At 38.2% G+C, this 18,567-nt stretch overlaps 1 protein-coding gene and 1 long non-coding RNA gene across 10 annotated transcripts; one reads left to right on the top strand and one right to left on the bottom strand.

Annotated features, from left to right (window-relative positions):
- Nucleotides 1–315: 315 nt before the first annotated feature.
- Nucleotides 316–11,117, bottom strand: OSGEPL1 (O-sialoglycoprotein endopeptidase like 1). 8 transcript variants are annotated; one of them, XM_069576979.1, is made up of 9 exons: nucleotides 10,861–11,068; nucleotides 9,282–9,522; nucleotides 6,418–6,580; nucleotides 4,286–4,673; nucleotides 3,302–3,506; nucleotides 3,077–3,225; nucleotides 2,147–2,277; nucleotides 1,951–2,022; nucleotides 316–468 (listed from the first exon to the last, which is right to left on the bottom strand). In XM_069576979.1, exons 4-9 carry the CDS (start codon nucleotides 4,451–4,453, stop codon nucleotides 390–392), a joined length of 804 nt encoding a protein of 267 aa, XP_069433080.1. In that variant the 5' UTR covers nucleotides 4,454–4,673; nucleotides 6,418–6,580; nucleotides 9,282–9,522; nucleotides 10,861–11,068; the 3' UTR covers nucleotides 316–389. The 8 variants fall into 8 exon arrangements, 7 of the variants coding, with proteins under 7 accessions (XP_069433080.1, XP_069433078.1, XP_069433079.1 ...); XR_011254455.1 differs by lacking the exon at nucleotides 6,418–6,580 and having other exon boundaries at nucleotides 2,110–2,277; nucleotides 10,861–11,117; XM_069576977.1 differs by lacking the exon at nucleotides 6,418–6,580 and having other exon boundaries at nucleotides 10,861–11,117.
- LOC138433777 (uncharacterized) lies at nucleotides 11,000–16,406 on the top strand. Of its 2 annotated transcripts, XR_011254458.1 has the most exons (5): nucleotides 11,141–11,317; nucleotides 12,157–12,291; nucleotides 12,900–12,987; nucleotides 13,687–13,836; nucleotides 15,127–16,406. It is a non-coding gene; the product is annotated as an uncharacterized lncRNA (long non-coding RNA). The 2 variants fall into 2 exon arrangements; XR_011254457.1 differs by lacking the exon at nucleotides 12,157–12,291 and having other exon boundaries at nucleotides 11,000–11,317.
- Nucleotides 16,407–18,567: the final 2,161 nt, after the last annotated feature.

Genomic DNA, 18,567 nt, shown 5'->3' with positions numbered 1-18,567 from the left:
ACATTGCTGTCTTACTAGAAAAGTCAGTGTAATGTTTCCATAGGAACTTATACTATTCTGATATGAGAGAGATGGGAAAAGATCTATGCCTGCGTTAACATGGGGCCATGAGTTAGCAGAACTGCTACAATTTTTCCCAAGATTTTTCTTTTCACCTGCCAATATCAGTATATTATTTTCCTCACAAGATGTTTTATTTTGGTTTTTGATAATAGAAAAACCAAACTGCTATACTCCCTTGTAAGACTATTACTGTTGTCTCTCAGAAGAGCAGGTTAAACATCAAACATAGGAAAAGTAATAACAAAGAAAGTCTTGATGAACAATGAATATTATATATTTTATATACAAAAAAATAAAAACCTTTAGGGATTTTTTTTAAGCAAAAATCAAATCTTCATTTTTAATCGTGGCACTGTTATAGCAGCTTCTCCAACTTCCTTTGATATATCTACTCCAAGAGGACATCTGCATCAAAACCAGACAAATCACGTTATTTCAAATACTTGCTTACTGATCTGTCACTAGCTCTGCAAACTATTTGTTTAGAATTCTGACAAAAAATATATGTATCTAGTATGTAACTATCATATGTGATGGTGGTTCTTGAATACGTATAGAGTGGAACCTCAAACTAGCAAAACAGGTAAAGGAAGACTAGAAATCTAAATTTGGCAATATTTTAAAACCTCTTTCATTATTCTAAAAGAAAAAAAATGCACAAATAAATCTCTTTGAGGTATAATCAACATGTTAAAAACTATACATATTTAATGTACACAATTTAGTGAGTCTGGGGTTAAGATGTTTTTGAAAGAGTTCTACTGCTCTCAAATACTGTAGATAACTTAAAAGCTGAAACAAAAAAATTACAAAAAATGCTTTATGCTCTACAAAGCTAAAAGGCTAAAAAGTTTACCATACAGCTAAACTATCCATTCCTACTTCAGAAATTCACCAGGTTTCCACCAGCTCTTCTCTGAGGTTTCAAAAGCAGGCTCGTTCCATTCTACGTTCCTTTGTCACTGGTGGCAGGAGAGGCTTTAGATCCTACCCTCTTCCTCTGTTCTTCCTTAGTAAATAACTTTGGCCTCAGATTTCTGCTTTTTTTACGTTTAGCATATGCTAGACTTCAGTTGGACCCCAACCTAAAAGCCATCATCTCCAGCCTCAACACTGCCACAAGAAGGCTGTGTTGGATCAGATGGTGGATTCCACCTGAGGCTAGGCCATCAACTAAAGGGATTCTTTTTGTCACTACTAACTAAAATCTGTCCATTTATGATCAGCTTTAATAGTCTATGGTTCACGTGGCTGACAGTTACATACTAACATGCTGACAAGTTTTAAAACGGCAGATGAAACAATACTAAAACAGAATTACGTTAGATTATGAAATATAATCATGCTTTACTATTTTTACTATTCCAGAATTAACTTAGACCAGAACTTGATAACAAATTGAAAAACTGTGCTACTCCTAGGAACTTCAATTTGGGACGGGAAATCCAAGGACTGCAGAAAATAAACTATCTTTTGGCACTTTCTCAGCATCCTGTGGAGATGTATACTCACAACCCCGTCTCACACCTGAATACTTTTTTCATGTTTCTGTTATTTTCAGCATGGCAATTGGTGCTGAGATGGTCCTGACACTGCAGAAGTCCAGGTCACGGACATGGTTTCCATTCTGGTCCCAAACGAAAGCATTCATCATCCTTACCTACTCTGTGTTTCTAACCTATAATTGGCCAACATTTGTATAATTTCTTGCTATAACAAAAATATTTCCTGTAAGTTATCTACCACCTAGGTTAGAAGAAAAAAAATTAATATAATCTTTCTTCAAGTACCACTAGAATGTCAATGAAAACCTTAACTGTAAAAGCAAAATTCAGGCTTTGATTTTTATGGTACAGCTGCACAGAGATTATGAATGGTACCACGTACTTTGGTTCGTAGCGGATGCCTTCTGTGTTGTGTAAAATGCCCAAGCCAGCACGTAGTCTTTCAACACCATTCCTAAATAAGAAGCATTAAAAATAAAATAACTAGCCGAAGATTTAAAGGAAGAAAATTTAGCATGATGAAATAGCAATTAGTATCTACCTAAGCCTGAGTGAGCCACTAATACCCTGTGGCTTACCACGCAATCATAACGCCGTTGTCAGTGCAGAGTCTGGGGGGAGGACACAGCAAAGTGCTCTGTGTTGCGTTTGTCACAATTTCCAGAGCTTTTCGGATATATAAGTTACTTGCGACGCCTCCAGATACAACCTGAAAAAGTTCAACCAAAGTGAACAAATATCACACATGAATATGAGGTGAGCTGTGAGCTAAACCTGGGGAAAATACCGGCATTAAACAATAAGACAATTGGTCTTATTATTTTGGTAGGTGGGTAAATGATTAAGTAGTATATGTATATAATAAACATTTGGAAAAGAAAAAAAAAACTTCAATATTACCATATGATCACTATCATTTCTGTACATTTTCTTCTAACCCTTTCCTCACAGTACAGTCATTATACAGTATTTTAGACCCTGCAGTTTTTGCTTATAAGCATTTTTTAAATTTTACTACATAATTCTGAAACTATTACCTTTGATATTTGTGTAATATTCCATTTTGTGAACCTACTGTTTAAATATTGTCCCACTTTACAATTTTCAAAAGGATGAAGTTTAAGATACAGTGACACAGGAAATTTATCGAGCCTTTTAAGCACATTTAAAGGGATTTCATCAAAGGAACATAAATTTGAAGGAGACAGTCCATTTTTCTAGAACAACGATAGCAGTTATACTCCATTTTGTTTCATACTGTAAACACTCTTTTAAATTCAGTAAGATGCAGCCTTGAACATTTTTGCCACACATGCTGAACAGATGTCCTATAAAAGAGCCACACCTGTACAAGAAATGGCTGTTAGTTTCTATTCTTCATAATCTCTTACTGTCAGGGACAACATATGGCATAAAGATCTTTTCATCCTATGCTTATGGTCAATTAAGCTCTGGAAAGGAAAGGAACACACTGTAAAGGATTACTGCTATTCTCTGACAAGGCTTACCAGTACTGCGTTACTTTGATGTAACAAGCCTCTCTGCTTGCAGAACAGAATAGCGCGATGTGTTCTTTTTGCAACGTGGCAGGCTACGGTGTGCTGGACTGCAGCAGCAATGTCTGCAGCTGAAGACAGGATCTGCCCCTGCTCGATACCTGCAGGAATGAGCAGGTATTTTTAGGTACCATCCAGTGTTACTTATCAGTCCAACTTTACTAATTACAAATATACCTTCCTCTTTTTCCTTCTGCATTATCATCTTATCAATAACATGTTGAAGTCCAGAAAAAGAAAAATCACAATTTTTAGCACGTTGCATGGGAGGTTGGAAATCAAAATGCAATCTATCTCCCTGTTTGGCCAAATGTTCTATAGCCTTCCCGCCACTCATGGTGGAGCACTCTGGATGTTTTATTAAGCAAAGTCTTCTTGCTACCTACCAAAAACAAACAAAAAATTTTGTAACATCATGAAACTATACATTTTGAAACCAAGATACAAAGGAAATGATTTTTACCCTGGATGAATAAGACATGCTATACTTCTACAACTAAGGACTATATCTGGTGGTCGGTCAAGACAGACATCTTGCTCCTTCTGACAAGTGATCAATAGTGGCCAATCACTGCCTTCCTATCTACTTTTGCTCTTTTATTGGGGATGGAAAATAGGTTTGAAAATGACAATGACTGCTCAATTATAAACTTCAGAATAAGAACCTGCCCTATTTCTTTTGAATTTCAGCTTGATAGAAGCAGGTGTTTTATATAAGGAAGTCATTTTTAGAATGCTAAAACAAAGGAGAATAAATCTGCTTGTCAGTGGTATCAGCAATGATAACATTTAATAATAAAACATTGTGCATCTTTAATGTCCTTATGTCATTTTATATTTCCTCGTTTCAGTTTTAAAAGGCACATTACACTTCACAAAGCACTTTCTTTCATGTTATTTGACTAAAATCATAAATGTAATATATGCAAACTATTAGAGCCTTTATATACTGATGTAAACCTCATATCATCTTATTTAGAATGGGTAAGAAGGAATCTTTCATAAAATTATGCACTACTCTTTTTGTTTTGCTCACATAATATTTTCAGTTTAATATTATCCAGAAACATTTAGATGAATGGTGACAGTTCATCTATTACTATTTAGCTGAAACAGACACCTAACAAAAAAGAATGGAGATGTTAATTCTTAAATAATTACCTTGTCAAGCATGTCGCCTGGTGCTATGTCCAAAGACTTTCCAAGAAGAAGAAAATCTGAAACTCCTCTAGCTAATGCCAAAAGACAATGACCTCCAGAAATCAAAAGAACTAAAAATGGAAATTCTACCTTATTTGTTAACCTAATAGTAAGTGCATGAGCCTCCATGTGATGAATGGGAATGAAGGGCTTTTTAAACTGGTCTACCAGTTGTAAGCTAAATGATAAACCTACGCCCAAGCTTAAAGCAAGTCCTGGCTTTACGGTAGTTGCAATTGCTGAGAGTTCACTTGGAGAGACTTCACTGGCAGAGAGAGCTTCTTGTACTATGCGCTGAATATTTTCTCTATGAAGCTGTTGAGCTACTGGAGGAATAATCCCACCTGTTCTGAAAGACACACAAAAAAACCCCAACTTTTATAAGTTTAAGATTATAAAAATAGAGGAAGAAAAAGTATGTATTATGGCTGAGGCATGTTTTCAAATTATCATTATATAGCTAAAAACATGAGTAAGTCAAGTATTTTCTAATTATGTGTGCCTTATAATATGTAGTACATTATAAGAACTCAACATGCAATGATTAAGGATGGAATTTACTGTTGCTGACTTTGCAAAACTGTACACAACAAACTCCCACAGATTTACTTCTTGATAAATCAAACCACCAAAATAATTCTGAGAGGCATTCTAAGGAAGACGTCTTAAATAAGGAAAGGACAGGATAAAATTGGGTTTTAGGAAAGGAAATCAGGATTTTGGGGGAAGGAATCTATATGCAGGCAGGGAGATTTTTAAAGAGGTTATTGCAAAAGTATTTGTGTAAGGTTATTACATCTTAAACTGAGCGATCATGAGAATGGAAAGGGACCAAGAACCGAAAACTGTAATAATTTTAACTGGATATCAGGGGAAGGGGGAACCAAGCCATCAAAGGTAAATGCTGAGCCGGAATGACTGGGAGAAAAGAAATCCTAACAGAAACATGAAGACAGTTTTGTGATGAAGACGAGTTTATTTTTAAACACACTGCACTTGAGCTCATGGTAGGACAGTAGACAGCCTGCAATCCTGAAATAAAGTCTGGGAATCCAATCTTAATCCAAGAATCCAATTTTGATTTTTGGTCCATGTAGGACAAGCAGTGGACGATCACTCCAAATGTCAAGAGTAAAGAATTAGAAGGCAAAGGTTGATAGCAAAAAAAAACTGCCAGCATGTGACTGATCAGAAGGCAGAGCAAAAATGTGGAGGGTCTGCAAGACATACCTCTACTCTCAAAAAGAGAACTTCAACTGTTTGATGATTTGATGCTGTAAGATCTGCAGGTTCTATACAAATGGCATTCAGTGATTTATTGAATAGTTAAAATATGTATGTGTCAGTCAATGAGGGAGCTATTTAAGAGGAATTACCTTATTTCAACACATTCATATTGTAATACAATTTTCCTTAATTCTTTAAAGCTACTTTTTCTTCTATATTCCTCAATTCTGTTGATGGCATCAATAATCTCCAAACTGCTTAGGTTTCAAGGCTCATCTTTATCTCCTCCCTTTTCCTCACTTTCCACATTTAATTAAGTTTATAAGTACTGATGAGGTCAGGCTGTTTGATTGTCACCAGCAATGTCAAAAAGCCCTCACTCATTAAGTCACTCTGTTCAAAGTCTTCTAACTATACTTCTCCAGATACTTTATCCGATCCTTGGAGTTGTACTATACTGTGTTGTCAGAAAAAAAAGCAGTGATGACTGGAATATGGGAGACTTTAAATCCAAATCCTCTCCCTTCTATGTATTTCTTCCTTCCCCCACTTGCCTACACTTCCCTTCTTTCTGTGCCTCTTCTATGTATTTTAAGGATTATGCTAAGCATCAGAGATGAAAGAGATGAAAAACACAATGGCTTTATTTTCAAAGAATTAACAATGATTGCTACAAGTCAATTAATAATCAAATAATTTTTAGACAGTATGGAAAATGGATGATTAAAGAATAAAGCTAATAAAGAGGCATGGAAACCATTTAGCCTCAAGGCTAGAGCCAGGAGTTCAGACAAGAAACAATAAGGGTTTGAATTAAGTCTGAGAAAAGGGAAAGGAAAATTTCCGTATTTGGAAGGTAGATTTACCATGACCGGATGACTGATTTGGGTACAGAGTGGTGAGGGACAAGTCAAGACTGTCTTCCAGGTCTCTGGCTTGGAAGAAAGGAACTCCTCTCCAGAGCAGACCTCTATTACTTCACTTTATATGCTGTTTTACAACAACCTGTTTGCCTCTTTGTCTTCTTCACTAATATATAACAGAAAGAGAAGTACTATTGTTACCAGTAATAGATGGGGTTTTTTGCAGCCCTTCCTATTTGACAAGAACTACATTATATACTTTAAAAGAATTCACATTTAATCTTCACAATATTATGAGCTAGGAGCCATTATTATCCCCATTTCACAGATAGGGACATTGAGTCACAGAAAATGGTGCAAGGTCTCCAAGCTAGTCAGTGGCTGAATCAGAATCTAAACCCTTTTATATGGTAAGTTGCTCAGAGGAAAAAAATCGTATATTTGTACCCACAGTGCCTCAGAGGCTGCCTTGCAATTGTAGGTGTTCAAAACATGCTGAGATGAGCTGGTATCAAACAGCTTGTATACTCTTCTCACGTGACTTACACCCTAGCTAAACTGAAAGGTTTTTTTGGTCCAGCGCTTTCTCACCTCTTTGCCTTTGCCAATAAGACTATCTCAGTCTACAATAGTCTTTCCATCTCCATTCACTGAAGGCCTATCTGTCTCTCAAGGCCACTGACCCATGCAACATGTCAAGTGGTGTGCCGGCCACTGGGCACAGTGTAGTGATTCATACAGACGCAGCCTCCACCACCTTGGAGCTTAGTCTATTTGGGGGAAACACTGTACATAAGTAAACACAAAAATTATGAAAAGAACTATTATGAACATAACCAGGACATGATGATATAGAATAAACTGGGTGGGAGTACCTAATTCAGTTAAGTGGTCAGGGGAGGCTTCTCTGTGCAGTTAACATTCCTTTGTTCAGACGTCCAATAACCCCAAAATAGTAAAAGGATTGTGAAACTGGGGTATGGCAGCAAGTTATTATCTGTACTACTTCTGTGATGCTTACTTTATGCTGCCTTGCACTGCTAACTGTCCTTGCAGCTCTATATATCATGTCTCAAAGATCAGGTTAAGCTTCTTGGAGGCAAGGACTTGCTAGTATTTCACTGTGCCTTATTGAGGCCCACCACAGCCGCTTTCATATAATATGCAACCATTAGAGGCCTACTCTGCCTCTTCAAGTATACTATTTCCAATTATAATATTTTGTTGTTCTAAGTATCATGCAACCCACAATCCCATAAGGCAGGTATTATCTTTCCTATTTTATGGATGTGAAAACAGAATCAGAAGCAACCTAGATGTCCATTGACTGATGAAGGGATAAAGAAGTTGTGGTATACACAGTATACACACAGGCACACATGCACACACACATACATATACAATGGAATATTACTCAGCCATAAAAAGGAATGAATTTGAGTCAGTTCTAGTGAGGTGGATGAACCCAAAGCCTGTTACGCAGTCACAGAAAAACAAATATTTATATAAACACATATATACAGAATCTAGAAAAACGGTACTGACGAACCTATTAACGGGCAGGAATAGAGACACAGGCATAGAGAAGAGACTTGGGAACACAGCAGGGGAAGGAGAGAGTGGGACAAATTGAGAGACTAACACTGAAACATATTACCACGCGTAAAACAGACAGCTCGGAGGAAGCTGCTGTCCATAACACAGGGAGCTCAACCTGGTGCTCTGCGACAACCTAAAGGGGTGGGACAGGGGCAGGGGTGGGACAGGGGCAGGGGTGGGACAGGGGCAGGGGTGGGACAGGGGCAGGGGTGGGATAGGGGCAGGGGTGGGACAGGGGCAGGGGTGGGATAGGGGCAGGGGTGGGAGGGAGATTCAAGGGAGAGGGGACATATGTATACTCAAGGTTGATTCGTGGTGTTGTGTGGCAGAACAGAATACAACATTATAAAGCAATTATCCTCCAATTAAAAATAAATAAAAAAAATAAAACAGATTCAGAGGATAAGGAATTTTCCAAAGTCAGAGCCAATACCGACTGCTAATTCATGATTCAAATACAAGTTTATGGTCTCAAAACACCAGCCTTTTCCACTACTCAGACGTTGGAAATCAATGGCTTGAAGGCGTAGTTGTACTGCACAGTATTTTAGTAAGTTGGAGTTACCTACTAATTTTTAAAATTTGGGAGATATTACCATAACATTCTGGATTTCCATTCTCTTGAAAATTCTGATGATCAAATAACACAAGGCCTACATTCCTGTATGGCAACAATTGGCTGGAGCGGAGTAGACCTCCTACAGTTATTTTCTATATTATTCCCAGCCCATTTGTTTATGCAATCTGCCTGGTGGCCTTCTGGAAACAGCTGAGGTTATAAACCTGGCACCATTCTGTGTTTTAATACAACGGTATATTATTAAGTATCGACGTGACATATATATATATTTATATTTGTGGATATAGGATTTTCTTTTTCAGTGATTAACACAGGCTGTAGGTCAGGTCATACTTTCCTAGGACTTCAGTGGAGACCACGAAACATATAGCTGGACAAAAGCAAATGGCATTGCTGAAGGGAATTCATGGCTAATTCATGAATCAGCCATGGGAATTCATGGGAATTCAAGAAACACTGAAGTTTTTTTTTCTTTTTGGCAACAGGATTAGCTAAGGTCAGGAAATTACTGTGGAGGTTCTTAAAAGCCAGGTTGAAGGGTGTAAGGTTTTCTACATCAGTTATTAAGACTTTTGCACAAAAGAAGAAATTAGATCCTAAAATTTGCCTTTTATATGTAATAAATTAAGATTTTATTTCATTTTACTTTTCAAAAAAAGTGGAAACTACCAAGATAATGCCTACTCACTTTAAATGAACTTCAGTTTGGGAATGTATTGCTTCTCCCAAAACATTTCCAGCTTCATCCACTACAGCAGCTGCTGTATCATCACAACTGGTTTCAATTCCCAATACTAGTTTATGAAGAAATAGTTTCCCAGGATGAAAATGAAAACCTCCTAAAAATTCATAAATTTTCCTTCTTGATGGTTTAAAAAAGACTCCTGCTGTCTTATTCAATATTAGCATATTTACTGTACGGGTAACTCCTAGAGGAGAAAGAAACAAACTATTATTTGGACCTGACATTTGCCACTAGCCCTTTCAGTAAAGCAAAATTCCTGAAAACTTGGTTTATTTTTCAATATATAGTTTTATAAAAATTTAGGAAAGTTTTGTTAAAAGTTAGCACAATATTTTAAAGGCTGTAAGAAACTGTTAATATAAATAATTATGAATTAATATAATGCTCTTTTAAGGGGAACATTATATAGACATAAAATTATATATAAAATTTCTGTATTACTAATACTTGTATGCTGCTCTTAGCAAACGATTATTCTTTATAAAAGAATATTACAGTACAATAGTTACATAATCCCTTGAAAAGTGCTATTTATTTTTTATAGCCAAAATTAAGACAAATTGTTGTTTTAAAAAGTCAAAACAATAAAGGCAAAGCAAAACTAATGAAAATTAATGCATCCCGTTTCCTGGAAACATCTTTCAAACGAAAAATTTAATCGTGTGGTTGAAAAACAAGAGTTCGCATTAAATACACAGTAAGATTCAGGCGTGTAAGTTTAGACACAAGCGCTCTCATTAAGCTCATCTTAAAAGAACACCTCAACTAAAATGACCATAACCTAATACCTATTTTATCTATTAATTGCAATTTTTCGAATTAAATCTCCATTTTGCCACAGGTTTATCCTACTAGTGTGCGAGCTCAGTCGTGTCTCTTTGTGACCCTATGGGCTGTGGCCTGCCAGGCTCCTCTGTCCATGGGATTTTTCAGATAAGAATACTGGAGTGGGTTGCCATTTCTCCCTCCAGGGGATCTTTTCCACTCAGGGATTCTTTATCAGTGAGCCACCAACAGAGATCTCCCCAAATCCTCTTCTCTCCAATAACAGCTGTCCATCATTAAAGCACTTTGTTTTTTTCACACTGCCAAGTATCTAATCGCATGTCTCCCAAATCACCTTGTTCTAGAACCTTCTAGAGATTTAGTAGATTCTTTCTCTATCACACTAGTGGACAAAATGGGGGGTGGGGAGCAAATATTGGAACGTTTACTGTTCCACAGGAGCAGGGGGGCGTCCAGGGATTGGAGATGAGCGACCTGTTCACAGAGGACGGCTGCAGAGGATGCAGTCCCAACACACGCGCCATGAAAACTTAGATTTACAGTCACTAAATCCAGCCAAGGAAGCTTGTGCGAAGCCCTTCTCGTTGGAGCCAAGCTGGGTCCCAAATGAATCTGGTCTGTCTGGGGACTTGGCCCGCGCTGGGCTCTGCTCTAAGAAGCGAGGGATTCTAACCGGAACCGCTCTTCTAGCCGCGCGAAAGCAACAGAGAGAAGAGGGCTGAACTATCTCACCCACCTTCCTCGTCAACGTCAGTAGCTAGTACTCATCTCCTTTCCGTGCAAAGCCGATTGAATGCCCTTTACCAGGCGCAGGAAAGCCTGAACTTGCCACCCCGGAAGTGATGTCATGAACACGGGGCCCGCGTCCCGTCGCCAGGGTCAGGAGCCGTTTCCCCGAGGGCGTCACTCAGAATAAGTACCATCGCAAAGGCTGTCTTTTCCCTAAATGCTCTGCGTGCGCTCAAGCAATTCTCCCAGACTTGTACGTAAGACGTCTGCAAGGTCACATGGCTACTGATACAGCGGAGACAGATTCGGCTACGAGAGCACAGATTCGACTACGTAGCATTTAGTTCTAAACACTACGTACGCTACAGTAAAAGAAAAAAAAATTTTTTGCCTTAGGCTGGAATTTGGACGCCACTGTGAGAAAAGTATGGTCTTTGCTTACTCTGGAGGCAATCTTCAGCATAGTATGTACTCCTATTCTTTAACCTCCTTCAGTCTTTTTTTGTTTTTTATTCGTAAGTGAACTTATTACCATTTGAATAGCTTTGTCCGAATCTATTCTTTCTTCTTCCCTGCGAGGCATTAAGATTTTACCGCAAGGTCTTTATAAATTCAAAGCTGGTCAGGGCTGGCACAAGTTTGTGCCTTTCTTGGTGTGAAGGTCTTGGTATGAGGTAAGGAAAGTCACAGTTATGGTCTAGTGGCAGATATGTAATTCATAATTACCAGGTATGAAATTTATGATTATCAGCATTTACTAAGAATTTTTAAGGTAGAACTTAATGTTTATCAAAAATTTCATTTACGTATGACAATAATAAACATAATTAACAATAAAGTGGCATTTACTGTGTGCTAGGCACTGTTGAAGATTTATTTAATCCTCATAACAACCCCATGACGTAGTTACTGTCCTCATTTTACATATGAGACAACTGGAGAACAGAGTTTGGGTGATTTGCAGGTTACACAGTAAATGCAGAACTAGGATTAGAAGTCAGGCCATCTGCCCTGGAGTCTGTTCTCTTAACTGATAGAACATTAAATAGCTCATATTTTCCCTAGGATGTGTTGTTGACCCAAAAAGAGGAAAAAAGAAAAATTAAGACCTAAAGGTTAAAGAATAATGTCATCCTGATTGCATATGATAGGCCAGGAATTATTTTCTCTTATACACTGGGATCTATGCTGAACATAAAATCGTTCACATCTGGTGGTGTTTTTGTTGCAGCTTGAATTACATTATCCCAATGCTCTCCTGTGTTGTCAGAGTTATCACTGCTGTGTTTGGTTGTATCAATAGATACCTTATTATGGCACTCTATCTGGGTACTCTGCTGTTGAGTCTGAATGCTGCATTAGGTGAAAGAGCGGAACTTAAGGACGTTAGGAAGGAATTTGGGGCTTCCCTGGTGGCTCAGTGGCTCCTCATCTCAAGGTAAGACATGCAGGTTCGATCCCTGGGTTGGGAAGATGCCCTGGAGAAGAAAATAGCTACCCACCCCAGTATTGTCTAGAAAATCCTGTGGAGAGAGGAGCCTGGTAGGCTATAGTCCATAGGGTAGCAGAGTTGGACATGACTTAGACTGAACAACAACAGGAAGAATATGGGTAGTGGAAAGAATGGCACTTACACCAGTCCTAGATATTTGGCAAGTGAAAGTATGATTCTTCCATATTCTTTATTATACTGGAGAAGTTACTGGGGGAAAGACGTACGCTCTCTGGGGCTTGTCTGGGCTTTCACGCAGATCATATTATATGGTTTCAATGCCACTCTCATGGGCATTCTCAAGAAAACATGGCCTAACCACTGTAACTGCAACATGAATTGAGTTTGGAATTATAAGTATGTTCACATTCTCTGGTATTGCTTAGCTTTCCACTTGTAAACTTTAGAGGAAAACTTTATATAGAAGAATTTTTATTAATTATGTCATACTAAATTGGATTTTCACATATCACATCTTTATTGGGTTCTTTCCTTTTTCTAGTCAGTTTACCAGTTAAGGATAAAAGATAAAATATCCATTTTCTATTTTCAAGGAATGGAGTCTAACGTATGTGCATGCTCAGTTGTGTCTGACTCTGAGACCCATGGCCTGTGAGGCTCCTCTGTCCATGAATTTTCCAGGTGAGAATACTGGAGTGGGTTGCCATTTCGTACTCTAGCATATCTTCCAACCCAGGGATTGAACTGGCATCTCCTGCATTGGCAGGCAGATTCTTTACCACTGAGCTACCAGGGAAGCCCCATAGGTCTGAATAGGCAATTACAATTCAGCATTATGGAAAATGTGCATTAAGAGAGGAGAGTCACTTGGGGAAGCGGACAACTTGCCACAGATTTATCCACAGTTTAGCAGGACCATAGTGTGCTTCTTGGGTTTCAACATCTGATTCTTTTTTAGGGTTGAAATCAGTTTATCAGGTCTAGAAGTGATTGGACTCTGGAGTGCTGAGTCACACAATTTGCTAAAAAACTGCTACGTAAAAACCATAGTACTAATGTATTAAGAGAAATGATGAAGGGTCTAGGATAGCTGATCCTAGAGCCTGCTGATCCTTACCTTTTCTGTGTTGATCAAATTACAATGAAAGCCAGATCCAAATTATAACCAGATTGTTTGGCATAATGGAATGGAAGCAATAGAAATGAGTTTGGTGCTTTTAATGGCTAGTATTTCAGGCTTGATGCACCCCTTTCCACTTGAGTCACATACCTGTCTTATGTTCTTCATAGGTTGAATTGTGCTAAAAAAAAAAAAAAAAGTCATTTGCCTTTATTTGCTAACAAATATCTTTTTTGATGTGGAACATTCTTTCATCACAGCGTCCCTGGTGGCTCAGACAGGAGACATGAGACACAGGTTCCATCTCTGGGTTCGGAAGATTCCCTGGAGAAGGGCATGGCTACCCACTCCAGTATTCTTGCCTGGAGAAACCCATGGACAGAGGAGCCTGGCAGGCTACAGTTTATGAGGTCTGTAAGCAAAGAGTCAGACACAACTAAGCAACTAACACTTTCACTTTACATTCTTTAATTAATGGTAATACCATCCATCTCTTGCCTGGAAAATCCCATGGATGGGGTCGCTAAGAGTCGGACATCACTGAGTGATTTCCCTTTCACTTTTCACTTTCATGCATTGGAGAAGGAAATGGCAACCCACTCGTGTTCTTGCCTGGAGAATCCGAGGATGGGGGAGCCTGGTGGGCTGCCGTCTATGGGGTTGCACAGAGTCGGACACGACTGAAGCGACTTAGCAGCAGCAGCAATACCATCCATCAGGCAGGTCTCATCTTTGGAACATGTTTTATTTTGTTTGCTGAACCATGATGCTTGTATCACAAATTTACTGTTTTTTTAAAAAATCATGTTAAAGTGTTAGAAAAACCATTTTAAGGTGTACAGTTCAGTGGCATTAAATACATTCACATTGTTGTGCAACCATCGCTACCATCTTATTTCCAAAACTCTTTCATCTTCCCCAGCCGAAACTATCCGTTAAACACTATTTCCCTTTCTTCCCATCCCCTGGCAACCGCCATTCTCTTTATGACTTTGAATACTCTAGGTGCCTCATACTCTAGGTCACACAGTACTTGTCCTTTTGTAACTGGCTTATTTCACTTAGCATTAATGTCAGGGTTCATCCAGTGTTGTAGCATATGTGAGAATTTCCTTTTAAAGCTCAATAGCATTCCACTGTGTATATAAACCATGTTTTGTTTATGCATTACTGTCAATGGACAGACACTTCAGCCACCTACACCTTGTGACTATTGTGAATAGTGCTCCTATAAACATGAGTTGTACAAGTATCTTTTCACATCTCTGCTTCCACTTCTTTGGAGTATATACCCCAAAGTGGAATTGCTGGATCATATGGTAATTCTGTTTAACTTTTTGAGAAACTAACAGACTCAGGTAATCTTATTTTTCAAGTGTGTGGAGTCTGTGCTTTTTGGCAGGAGATGGAGAGGGTGAATCTCTTTGTTGCTCCCCTAAACTCCCTGGGACCATTAAATGCCATGATAGAAGCACGGGTTTGGTAACTCAAAGGAGGGACACCTTTCAAAGCAGGACCACTGTATCAAGATTTCATGTAGTAGCTGGTATACTGGTTATTTTCCTGGGCAATAGGCAATGAATCACCTGGCTCTTCTGTTCTCATTTGGAAAACTATAAAATGAATAAAATGATGCATGCTTATCTTCTTTATAATATGATCAAAATAACAATTTTCCAAACTATGTAACTTTTTAAAAGTGTCAAAAAATCTGTAACTACCTGATGTGAAGTACCAACTCACTGGAAAAGACCACGATGCTGGGAAAGATTGAGGGCAAGAGAAGGGAGTGGCAGAGGATGAGATGGTTGGATGTCATCACCAACTCAATGGACATGAGTTTGCGCAAACTCTGGAGACAGTGAAGGACAGGGAAGCCTGGAGTGCTGCAGTTCATGTGGTCACAGAGTTGGACAAGACTAAGTGACTGAACAACAACGTAATTGGAAATTCAGAAAATTTATATTGTAAAATTCCTTTCATATTTTAAAGAGTTCATTCTAAGCATTAATAATGTTTCTTTCAATTCTTGAATTTGAGATTTTTATCCATGTAATTATGCAGTTAAATGTCATAGTAACAAAACTAGCTTATGTGCTAACTTGAGATTACATAGAGCTACAGATTGAGTCCCTTTCATAAGCATTAGTTTATTAAAGGCTTGAATGAGTCAAAAAATAGAATAAATTATACTATGCTGAACATAAAATAAAATCCAAATTTATTATTAACTTTTAAATTATGAAATATTTTAATTATGAAAGTGTCAAAAATAATATAATCAACTTCTGTGAACCAAAGACCCAATTTAAGAGCTAAAGTATCACCCTTCAGTTGAGCTGTGTACTGTATACCCAAATATTCAGTGTTGTAAGTTTGATGTTTAAAATTCTTATGAATTAATTCACTTGTAGCTAAACAAAAACTTTAACAAATTATTTATTTTTGGCTGTGCTGGTCTCTGTTGCTGCACGGGCTTACTTGTAGTTGTGGTGCAGACTTCTCATTGTGATGGCTTTTCTTGTTGTGGAGCAAAATTTAGTTGCTCTGTTGCATGTAGGATCTTACCAGATCAAGGATCGAACCTGTGTCTTCTACATTGGCAGGTGGATTCTCTACCAGTGAGTCACCAGGGAAGCCCTAGACAAAAACTTGTAAATTCCCCGTAACAAACTACCTGCTATATCGTTTTTAACTGGAACTGTAATTATGGAGTAAAATAAAAATCTGAGACATCTCACTTTTTGACATCAAGCAAAATGAAGGTGTTTATCTCTGCTATCCTCTTACCTACCTTACTTCTTGGCCCAGTGCTATTCAAAAATTGCTTTTTGTTTTTTCTTTTAAACCTAGACCTGTCTCCCCAGTACTAATTTGTTTACACTTCCAACACCAATATGTAATATACATGTAACTGTCTAGGGAATTACACTTTTCTGTCCTGTTGGAAAGAATATTAAACTGCATTGGTCTATGCTGAGTTGCTGCATTTGTCTTTTGCATGAGGATATTTTGGAGTCGTATTTACTAGTGATACATATTAATATAGGCCTTTCCTGGTGGTTCAGTGGTAAAGACCTGCCTGCCAATGCAGGAGACACAGGTTTGATCCCTGGGTCAGGAAGATTTCCTGGAGGAGGAAATGGCAACCCACTCCAGTATTCTTGCTTGGGAAATTCCATGGACAGAGGAGCCTGTCAGGCTACAGTCTATGGGGCTGCAAAGAGTAGGACATGACTGAGCGTGCGTACGCACACACAGAGATTAATATAGGAGACAGAAGAGAAATATATTGCATAAGATTCAACATCAGCTAAACAAGATGAATCAACAGGTTAAAATCCAACAACATGGGGATCTATAGGAATATAGATAAATCCATTAAGTAAGTACACGAAGGGAAAACCATCACTGAACAGCACTGCATGTTGGGACCGGAGATTTTAGTGACCATCAAGTGAATCAGTGATATGCGACTTTCAAAACAGCTAAAATATGCTTCATTAAGAATAAAGAGTATCCAGAACAAGGGAAGCGGTACTGTTGGAGTGACATCACATCTGTAGTTGCCTTAGTGTGATATATAATAAACTGCGACTTAGAGCAGAATTATCAGGACAGTGGGAAAAATTTAAAACCGTATCATAATGGAAAATGGTGAGCGCTCTGGTACTATTTATTCAGTGCTGTTGGTAACAGTTTAAAAGCTGAAAAGTTATGTGGAATAAGCATTACATTTTGGCTAAATGTAAAACAGGTTATAAATTCCATTGCAAAAATGCAGCCTTGTATTTTTTAAGTCCTCCTTTATTAGTGCCAACACAGGACTGAACAGAGGCATGGTGGTCAATGAAAACTGAACCTAAAGGGTAAGGCTGAATTACACAGCATCTAAGGTCTTTTCCAACTCTTGGCATCATATAGTTTTGTAAGGCTAACTCACATAGATATTAGTTAAGGAGACAGCTATGCCCCTCAAGATCTTTCTAGTTTAACAGACAATAGTGACATAAACCTAACAAATACCATTCTATGCTTAAAAACAAAAATGAAAAATGGGGCAAGTGAAAAGAATACAGGGGTTAACTTTGGATGTTCCAGTGGAAACTCGCATTGGTCAAAGCTGGAGGACAATTTGAGCAACAAATTAATCGTTATAATAGATTACAAACAAACAATAAAACATCCATGAGCTCGTAATATAAATGAGTGAATAAATGGGAGAGAAGGGGAAAATCTTCCTTACAAAAGAATTCCAGTAAATACATGTAGAAGGAAATAAACCACCACCATTGCAACTCCAAAGGAATAACCGATGCAGTCAGGAGTCACCAGTGCATGCTAAAATTAGCAGCATTTCTCAACTCAGACCTATTTAGAAATTGGTATTGTGTGTCCTGACTTGAAATTAGGAGCAAGTATAGCATAGCAGTTGATTTTATTCCAAATAATAGTCATTATAGATTATGTTTAAAAAAGTTTTATCTTACACTAAACTGTACAAATTTGTGAAATTAGGAACGGTTTTCTTATTTACCATTCAACCACTCACCTAGGTGTTAAGGCTAAAAAACTATGAGTTATTTTAGTTCCCTTCCTCCAACTTACTTTCATTGTATCAGTGTTCTGTGAATTGTACTTGCTAAGTGTATCCCATATTTTACCACTTCTCACCACTGCATCAGCTAATTCCCTAGTCTGAGCTACCTCTTGCCTGTAGTAGCTTCCCAACTGTTCTCCCTGCTTCCCATTCCCTTACAGTTTATTTCCAATATTAGCCAGTGACCTTCACAGACACACACGCAAACCACCACAAAAACCCAGATCCCTTTACTCTCCTGTGCAAAACTCTCTCATGGCTTTGTCAGGCTTAGAATAAAATTTGCTCTTTACCTTGGTCGACCCCTACCTACTTCTCTGAACTCATTTGGTACCATTCTTATCCTTGTTGCTTATTACTCCTTTCCAGGCACAGTGACTGTCCTTCAAACATACCACCTCCTCCCTGCCCCAGAGCCTTAGTACCTGCCATCACCAGTACTCGAAAGCCGATCTTTGTATTGCTTGCTCCTTTACATCAGGAAAGTCTCTGTCTAAATGTTGCATTAGTTAGGATCTTTATGGAAGACTTTTCTGAGGCA

Source organism: Ovis canadensis, chromosome 2 (genome assembly GCF_042477335.2).
Source record: "Ovis canadensis isolate MfBH-ARS-UI-01 breed Bighorn chromosome 2, ARS-UI_OviCan_v2, whole genome shotgun sequence".
In the NCBI taxonomy this organism is placed as follows: Eukaryota; Metazoa; Chordata; class Mammalia; order Artiodactyla; family Bovidae; genus Ovis; species Ovis canadensis.
This window is presented reverse-complemented; position numbering and strand designations above follow the sequence as displayed.